The sequence below is a fragment of the Triticum aestivum genome, chromosome 1D (genome assembly GCF_018294505.1).
Source record: "Triticum aestivum cultivar Chinese Spring chromosome 1D, IWGSC CS RefSeq v2.1, whole genome shotgun sequence".
NCBI lineage: Eukaryota > Viridiplantae > Streptophyta > Magnoliopsida > Poales > Poaceae > Triticum > Triticum aestivum.
The window spans coordinates 415,998,874-416,008,820 of NC_057796.1; the positions used below are offsets into that span (position 1 = coordinate 415,998,874).

Here is a 9,947-nt window from a genome sequence, read left to right on the forward strand (position 1 = left end):
GGCGCTCCTCCATCGACTTCGTGATTTTCTTCAGGGGCGTTAGTCCTCATTTTTCATCCCTTTTGGTCATTTGAAGACAAAGGGGGATTTGAGTTAGTCTTCAAGCGGGTTTCTACATTTGGGCGTTTTGCTAAGTTACAACTCTCGTTCTTTTGAAGACTTTGTTGGATCGAGTTGTGAACTTAAACCCGATGGTGCTCTGATACTTTTGCTATGTTCTTCTGCATGCTATTTCCTCATATATGTTAATGCACGCATGCTGAATTACATCAGTCACCATTTTTCATCATGCATTTCAAATTCTTCATACCATATGTTAAATGCGTGTATGAATTACAAGATATAGGGGGAGATCTCCATGATTCTACTCTTCAAATGCTCATTGCTTCAAAAGCAAATTCCTCACTATGCACATCTTCAGGGGGAGTTCTTCTATATCTTGCAATCAAATTCCTCAATATCAATATTTACACTTCATATGTTTATCCCCGTTGAAAACTTAATCTATATTGTCATCAATCACCAAAAAGGGGGAGATTGTAAGTCCATCTAGTGCCCCTTAGTGCGTTTGTGAGTGTACACAGGTCTATAAGTCTATGAGGAGTTTGATATTTACAGAGAAAGTCGACCCCTAAAAATGAATGTCTTCAACTGAAGACTTTGGATTTCTGAAGACTTTGAACGTGAATAAATTGGTGTGACCCTAAAGACTTGGTATTCATACGAGGAACATGAAGCGTGAAGACTTTTGTTTTCGTAGTTTCATTTTCTCTTTCTTGAGTCATAGGAAACTCCTACTGTTAAAGGGGGTCGAGGAAAAACTAAGGAAAAGTTTCCAGGTGATGCTCATCTCAAAATCCTACACCTATCAATCCTTTCGAGTCAAGCCATTGGAAATCTCATACAGTTCAGTCAATTTTCAGTGACAGAGACGAAGATCTTCTGGTCTCTGAGGAATTAGTTCTGATTGAAGAGTTAGGAATTCGCCAGTGTGGATTGCCTACAAGTGAGGAACATGATAGCCTTGAGGAATTTGAGCCTCAAATTTCCAACTGTTGCTGTGCTACGCGCCAGCTGTCCCAAAATATCTACCCACCTAACGGTCATATCATTGAAGGGCATTTATGTCTTATCATGTCGGGCTGCTCCCTAGGCTATAAATAGCCACCCCCTTCAACCACTAGTTGGTTGGCTGCTCCGAGAGAAACTGACACTTGTCATTGTGAGCATCCCATCCTCCGAGGACTTTGAGTGAAAATCATCAAGTGAGGAAAACCCAAACCCAAACACCTACAAACCCAAAGTGATTGAGCATCACTGAAGAAATTGTTCCTGTGTGGATCCGACGCTTGTTACCTTTCAAGACTGTGCATCTTCCAGACGGTTAGGCGTCATGGTCTAGAGCATCCAAGAGGAAATTGTGGATCGCTGAGTGACCGAGTTTGTGAAGGTTTGGAAGTCACCTGAAGACTTACCACGAGTGAATGGGCGAGGTATGTGTGACCTTAGCTCAAGGAGAATACGGTGAGGACTATGTGTCCTCGGGTTTAAATACCTAGCCGCTCCAACCAGATGTACAACTGTCACAGCAGTTGGAGCTGGTCTACCAAATCACTGTCTTCACCGAGCTAACTGGTTTTATTTCCTCAACCCTTCCATTTCCTCATTACTGTGTTGTGCACCTGATCATTTCTGTTTGAAAACTTTGACTGAAGACTTTCTCAATTTCCTCAGTTCAATTTCTTCAGTCAGTTTGTCTTCAGCCTGCTTATCCTGTGTTACGCTTTCTGTACTCTGTGTTTGCTTTCATTTCATCATGATGTCTATGCGTCTGTTCTGTTATGTATGCATCTGAGTACTTATTCCGCTGCTAGTAGTTCTTTGCTTAGGAATTTCCTCACCTTGGAATTCCTCAGTGAAGAATTCATAAAAATCGCCTATTCACCCCCCCTCTAGTCGACTTAACGCACTTTCAGGGGTGCTACTTTTGGTGACGTACACAAGCATGGCGACATCAAAAGCGCGGATTAAGTAGAGAGGGGGTAAGGTTGCTCAACCTCAAAGAGTAAGTTCAGGTTACATGGATTAATCTATTAAGGCCTTTGGCGTCGGCTCTAGCCCATAAACGTGCCTCCTTTTTTAGGTCATTGGAGAGCTGAGTAGAGGAGGGGTCCATGGGAAAGTTTGACGTTACAGTGCTTCCAGATAGTCCACATTGTTAGAATGGTCAGAGAGTTAATACCCTTATGCGGGCTAGCCAGTGCCATGGATGTTGTTGTGGACCACAAGTCAAAGAATCATGTCACACCGTCTGAAGAGGGGCGGGCAAGCGGCACCCGGCCATCGTGTCATGCCCAGCGATGCGAGAGAAGACACAGCCCACGAGCAAGGGGTGTAGGATCTCGCTCTCCTAGTTCTAAAGTTTGCAAACCGGGTCATGGGGAGATTATGGTGCGCCCATGATGGCTACCTAGCAATGGTTAAGGGAGGCTAGCCAAAGGAAAATCTTCGCATCCGTCGGCGGCCAACTTTTCCAAATTAGCTACGAGTAGGGGGTAGTGGTCGCTCCACGGAACAACGCCATGTAGCAAGAGAATGTGGTGAAGGATTAGCCGGTCTTTAACCATGTTTCAAATCTGTAGCGTGTACCTATACCAAAAGGGCATGTGGGTCGTCAATTCCGGCTCATGGGGGCAACAATGACATGAACCATGGTTCGACCAACACGCCCCTAAACGGTTGTTTGGTTACTCACATGAACTTTTGGCTATTTGCATCTCTGATCCAGTTGAGTCTGTTTGAGGGTATGCAGATTTTTGGATCATGTTCTGCTTATTGTTCGGTAGCCTGCATTGCACCAATGATGTGCTCACCCCTTTTCAAATGTGGTGGGCTTACCACCACACTACACAACAACTGAGCAGAAATAAAGCATCTAAATACACAGCAAATGAACAACTAGCTTAATACGAGGAGTTTAAAGCCAACAGGGGGCATCCCCCCATTCCCTTGCACAAACTCGGGGTGGTGTTCCCTAACCAAAATACACAGTTTAGGCACCAACGAACGACAATTTTAACACCACCAACAACATGACTAGAGACTAGAATCAAATGGCCCTTGGCAGACGAACTTCTGGCATCTGTATATGGCAATGGTGGAGGTCCTTGCATCGTATATCTACACTATGAACCCAAGGTTGGAGAGTTTTAACATGAAGAGGTCGCGGGGGACGATTTTGTGCTTGCGACAGAAGTAGTCCCGCCCTCTGCCTAGCACGGTCTAGTCCCGGAACCTCTCCACCCGCACCTAGTAGTCGCACATCTTGTTCGACAGCTTGACCATGCGAGGGAGAGGGATCTAGATCCATCTCTTGATCAACGACAGGAATGGCTTGGGGATGTCAAGCATGGCCGGAAAACCATGTCTAGGAAGGTCCAAACACGATGAAATTTAATGGAAAATAATAGACCCTAGAAGCTTCGGGAGGAGACCAGAAGGTGCACATAGGTCCTACAAGTCCAGGGGCATGGCCTACCCCCTCACCGCACCATCCAGGCTTGTGGGTACCCTACTGCTCCATTTGACCTAATTCCTGGCCTATAAATTCCCAATATTCCTGAAACCCTAAAGGAAAAAAGATGAGAGAATTGTATCGCCACTGCAATCCTCTGTTGCGAAGGGGTCCCATCTGAGCCCTGTTCCGGAGCTCTGCCGGAGGGAAAAACAATTGGGGTGGCCACCTTCATCAACCAATTGTTGTCTCAATGATTATGTGTGAGTAGTTCCTTCAGGATCTACGGGTCCATAGTAGTACCTAGATGGCTTCCTCTCTCTCTCTCTCTCTCTCTCTCTCTCTTTTGGATATTCAATACAATGATTTCCTCTTAGATCAATCCGATGTAATTCTTGTGGTGTGTTTGTTGGGATCCGATGATTTGTGAATTTGTGATCAGATTCTTCATTAAATATGACTAAATCATGTGAAGTTTCTTTGTTGTATGATTGAGTAGCTATGTGTGCTTTTCGAGTTATTTGTCTTCTTTGGCCAAGATAGATGGGTAATTCTTCAGAGGGAGTGGTGCATAGTAGTGGGTTCAACCTCACGGTGATGTTGCATAGTGACAAAAAGGGGGAAATGCATGTGATGTGTTCTTCATACTAAGGATAAAACGATGTGAATGGGTCTTATTGCTAGTTTTCTTTCTGTCTAAATCATGTCATCTTGCTTACCGCATTACTTCGTTTCTTGCAAACTTAATACTTTGAGATGCATGCTAGATAGCGGTCTTGGGGTCGAGTAATAGTAGTAGATGCAGTTGGATTAATGATCTACTTGTCACGGACGTGGTTCCCATATGAGATTATGCCATGAATGATCGTAGTTATGAATGTTTCTTATTTGTCAAATGCTCAATAGTAATTTGTTTACCATGCCATTATCTACTTTCGAGAGAGAATACACTAGTGAACCTATGGCCCCCGAGTCCATTCTCTATTATTATTTCTGTTGCTCTATTGCTCACTTTATTATTTTGTCATTTTCCATATCACTATCTATCACTATTTCTATTAACCTTGCAATTGGGGATTGACAACCCCCCTAGCCAAGTTGGGTGCAAGCATTTATTTTGTTTGTGCGCAGGTGCTGCTTATCTTGTTAGCTTGTAGACTCCTACTGGTTTGATAAACCATGGTTCTTAACTGAGTGAAATATTTTCTGCTACTATGCTACATCACCCTTGCTCTTCGATGAAAACCCAACAACTAGTACGAGAGTAGTAGGAGCCTGGGTGTAGCGGTTGAGGAGATGGAGTCGTCGATTTTCGACAAGGGTGTGGCGAGGCGGCCGGGGTGGTGGAGCGGCCGCGGAGGCAAGAGATAAAACAGATGCAGAGAAAGATGGGAAGATGGGCGCGCATGGTTTGTGAGGGGTTTTGGGTGGGCTGGGGGTATCAGAGTCCTACATGACTGATGTTTGGACTCCCGCGAAGCCCCCGATACAGGCCGCGTTGGATGGCTAAACGCGTCCGGACCGTGCCGTCCAGACGTTTGCGGACGGTCTGACGGCCTGCTTTCAAGATGCCCTGACATCTCCAATGCTAACTCACAAACCGGACACCACATCCATCCATGGATAGTGGGGACTAGTCCACGGACATGGAAGCGGGAGGCAGCCACCGAAAGCTAGCCACATACATAACTTTTTAAAGTCTGCATACATCTGCACACTCAATATAGCCACATATCTTGTTCCAGTTTAGCTAAAAATGTTCAAATGTAGCAGTAGTTCCAATTTAAATATTACACTCCAACAATGTTGTCCCCTTTACCTGCCCACAAATGTTCAATTAGATCTTCTTTTAGTTGCTGATGAGTTGCTCGAGGACAAATTTGTTGACGCATTTGAACAAACTCATCAAATGTGGTCGGATTCTGGTCTTAAATTTTGATAGGATCATCCATGTTCTCAAATTCATGACCTTTTGCAACATGCTCACCCTCATCCTCGACGATCGTGTTGTGTCTGATCACACAACATGTCATCACCTCCCACAAGGTCTCTGGATCCCATTGTTTAGCAGGTCCACGAACAACTACAAGCCGTGCATGCCAACGCCAAAGATCATGCGATGCAACTGCTTCAAGAATGATAGTGGGCTTCTTAACATGACCCTTATATTGCCCTTGTAGAGGTTTTGGGTAGTTCTTCCATCTCCAATGCATGCTGCAAGAGATCCGAGAAACCTGGTCACCATCTTGCTTCCGACGTTGCCAAGATCCTCTCAGTGTCTGCCACCGTTGGTTCTCTTAGGTACTGATGTCCAAATATCGAGACCAAGACAGTAGCAAATCTTACCATGGCATCTCCGGATGTGCCCTCAGACATCCATAGGTATTTGTCGCACGAATCAACGGCCATGCCATATGCAAGCATCCGCGGTGCGGCTATGCACTTCTGTTAACCAGAGAACCCAATCCTTCCCACGGCATCTTTCTTCAAGATGAAGTAGTCATCAAAGGAATGAATGCCATGGTGGAGATGATTGAAGTCATTTTTTGAACCCGAAAGTGGCGGCAAAAAAATTCAGCGAATAGAGAATCCAAGGCAAAATAGCCGTCCATCGGCATCAAATGGACGCGCCCACTATTGTGATTGAGCACTCGATGACCCTTGATCGATCCCTTCAAATTGAGAATATGATTTTTCCGCACGACTCATCAAGTGAATTGCCATAGCATATAGATTTTTGAATTATTTGAACACATTTTTAATACATGAACCATTTCTGAAAAAATATGTGAACAAAGTTTGAAATCACAAAAATTCGCTTAAAAAGACAACCAACATTTAGAATTCCAAAATGTTGGCGAAAATTTGTGTCATTTTTAAAAAACAACTGCAATTTTTTTAAACATGAAATTTTAAAAATTGCAAAAAATTTAAACATTTTATTTTTTAAACAAGAAAAAAAGTAAACATGAAATTTTAAATTCTGATATTTTTGGAAATTATCGACCAAAAATTGAAAATTGGAGCATTTTTTAAAATTCCAATTTTAAGTAAAATCTAACATTTTATTAAAAAGCAAGCAATTTTTTAAATCCTGAAAATTTATAGATATAGTGTTTTTAAACTGTGAATTTTTTGTCATGTTCAAACAATTTTAAAATATTTGAACATTTTTCTTAAAATGGAACAATGCCCATTCATTTTCCAAAAACACATTTTTTAAATTTGAAAGAAGGGAACAATTTTTGAAGACTTGAAGATTTTGGAAAATTTGAATTTATTAAAAAGAATAAAAGTAAAAGTAAAATTAACCAAAATTTAAAAAGAAACTGAAAAAAAGGAAAGAAAAGGAAAAGGACCACAATATCCTGCGAACGTTTGCTGTGAGGTTTTAGTATTTGCAAACGTTTTAGACAATTGTGTTTGGGGAATCACACTCACTTTATTTCTCTATAGAAAGTTGTAAAGGAATTACATTTGGGTCATGTGGGTTTATAAATGATATATGACGGCGTTGTGGCAAAAAATAATCTACCCATACCGGCATCCGCGGCCCATTAGCCCGCCAAGTCCGCCGCGCGCAATGCAAAGAAAGATCCAGGGGAAGAAAAAGGCGGGAATCACACAGCAGATCGAAGCAGAGCCAGCCAACCCCAAGCGGAATCGCCTCCCACGCTTTGCTTTCCGCAAAGGCCAATCGACTCCACCACCACCACCGTCCCCGGCCGCTCCCCATGCCCCACCGCCAACTCCACCACCACCGTACGTCCCCCGTACTATATAACGCGAGCACCCTCGTCCAGACCCCCTCAGTCCCCTGCCCTGCCTGCCTTCGATCCCCACCAGCCAGCCAGCGCCGATGCCGCGGCGAGCGATCGAGGTCCGGGCCGACGGCGCCGCGCCCAAGTGGTGCATGTCGCTGCTGGAGAACACCTTCACGGCGTTCCTCAAGTCCCCCGGCGCCGACGCCGACGCCAAGGCCGTGTTCGCGGAGGGCTCCCTGTTCAGCCCCTACCTGTTCGGCAAGTTCTTCGACCCGGCCGACGCGTTCCCCATGTGGGAGTTCGAGTCGGACGTGCTGCTCGCCGCGCTCCGCCGCGGCGCCCGGACCACCGTCGACTGGGCCGAGAACGACTGCGAGTACCGCCTCAGAGCCGACATACCAGGTACGTGCCCCAATCCCCAGCTCGCTCGATGGATGATTGATTTCAGTACCACATAAAAGATGCTAGTTCAGGCTTCACAATACAAGATCGGCCGTGTTCGACTATAGTTGCAGGTGACTTAACTTGAGTAACAAAAGTACAGTAGCACATATGATCAGATTTTCGTTCAAGCTTCAAACTGAAACCTCCGTCCCAAGTGACAGAAGTACCATAGTTTTAGCATAGATTCGCCGTAGTAGGAATGCATGCATGATGTGGCCTCTCTCTGTACCAAGTTCAGTGCAGCGTTCTCTGTACCAAGCTGCGTCGATTCTCTAGGAATATATCGATGAGCAGATGTCTAGATGAACCAGGATAGTAAGTTACCGTGCTCCTCTGCCACACGACTTGTGTAGGAATCCAACACCTTTGCATTTCGCCACATATATTAAAGATGTTCTTACAAGATTGCAACTTGCTAGCTAGCTATCCATCTAGAGGGGTGTGCTCGTGCGTGCTTTCCCCGTTGCTACCCCTTTGCTTTTGCCGCAGCAGCACTATGGTCATGGTCACGTGCAGCCTTCTGTCGCCGTCGCTTTTCTTGGCAAATTATTCGTTGCGTCTGCGTGTGGCGCCCCTTGCGGAAAAGCGAGCGGAAGATTGTGCCACACGATTGCCAAAACCAACAAAGCCAAGCACACTTGCACCGTTATCATATCGTATTGTACATATGGTACTTGTGCAGTATCTAGCACTAAGTTTGCTATCTTTGACATGATCATCAGGTGGAAGGAAGTGCGAGGTGGAGGTGAGCGGCGACGGCGCAAAGGTGGTGGACGTGAGCGGGCTGTGGCGGGCGCCGCCGGGGGACGGCCGGGACTGGCGCGCCGGCCGGTGGTGGGAGCACGGCTTCGTGCGGCGCGTGGAGCTGCCTGAGGACGCCGACGGGGGCAGGGTGGAGGCCTACTTCGACGACGGCGCGGGGTCGCTGGAGATCAAGGTCCCCAAGAGGAGCAGCGACGCGCACCAGCAAGCCTGAGAGAATCGGAACATCTCGACGCTCGCAACTGGATTGGATCAGACTAACCGGATGCATTTGCCGGTGAAAGTGAATTATTCTCCTTCTGATGTGATGATGAGCAGTTGATGGCGACTGAAAAGACCGCGTAATCTCGGTAGAAATTCGGAAAGATATGGCTGAGACGAAAAGGAGCAAAGATTACCCATCTATTGCATGATGATGATGTTACAAGTCTGATGTAATATGTTCTTCAGTTAAATGGCTAATTAACCAGCAGTGTGTTGCAAGCACGAAAGCGTCGCCGTCAGTTTCGGTCGTCGACCGGATGGGCTGCGGCATCGATATGGTTCTAGATTAGAGGAATATATGGGCAATGCGCGACTTTTGAAAGGTTGATTCTCTCATTTCTTTCGGCACGATGCATCTCCATCAGCCGTCAGTCATCGCCCCTAGCCCCTTTATCCCCAGTCGGCACATGAGTATCAGAGCTGTGACGAAAGCTGGGGTTGGCTCTTTGAGATCCTCAGGTGATTATTCTGCTGAGAAGCACGTTGGCCAGATGATATTCGATGGTTTCGGGCGACGATTTGCTTTAGATTTGTTGTAAAATAATGCCCTGTTTTGTATGAATATACTCACAAGACCGGTGCATCACAATTTTTGACAAGAAAAATTATAACTCAGGTCCCTCAACTATCGCAAAGTCCAAATTTGGTCCCTCGACTATAATAATAGGGGGATTAGTTGCATGGAAAAATGTTTGCAAAAGAAGATAATGTGATGGTTTATGCATTAAGGATATTCATACACAAAATATTTATCTAGCCAAGAAATTTGCAGTTAAGGTACTTCTTTCTGTCACACACAAGAACATTATGGATGATTCACTATTTGGTCTCATCGTTTTGGGAATACGATACAAAAGGTTGATGCCAAATCACTAGTAGAAAACAGGGCTTTGGTCACAGGGCAATATTTCACATTAGTCCCGGTTCAGTCACGAACCGGGACTAATGTGAGCATTGGTCCCGGTTCGTGCGGCTAAGGCATTAGTCCCGGTTCACCTGAGCCCTTTAGTCCCGGTTTGAGACACGAACCGGGACTAAAGGGTGCGATGCCCATTAGTACCGGTTCGTGGCACCAACAGGTACTAAAGGTTAGACCTTTAGTCCCGGTTCGAGCCACCAACCGGTACTAATGGGGTTTGAGGCATTAGTATCGGTTCATGGCACGAACCGGTACTAAAGGGCCCATTTTCAAACCCCCC

General features: G+C 45.5%; 1 protein-coding gene across 1 annotated transcript; it reads left to right on the forward strand.

The window, feature by feature from the left end:
* The first annotated feature begins 7,210 nt into the window (after positions 1-7,210).
* LOC123182514 (22.3 kDa class VI heat shock protein) lies at positions 7,211-8,970 on the forward strand. Its single transcript, XM_044595113.1, has 2 exons — positions 7,211-7,680; positions 8,445-8,970. The coding sequence occupies exons 1-2, from the start codon at positions 7,374-7,376 to the stop codon at positions 8,696-8,698; spliced, it is 561 nt and encodes a 186-aa protein (XP_044451048.1). The 5' UTR covers positions 7,211-7,373; the 3' UTR covers positions 8,699-8,970.
* Positions 8,971-9,947: the final 977 nt, after the last annotated feature.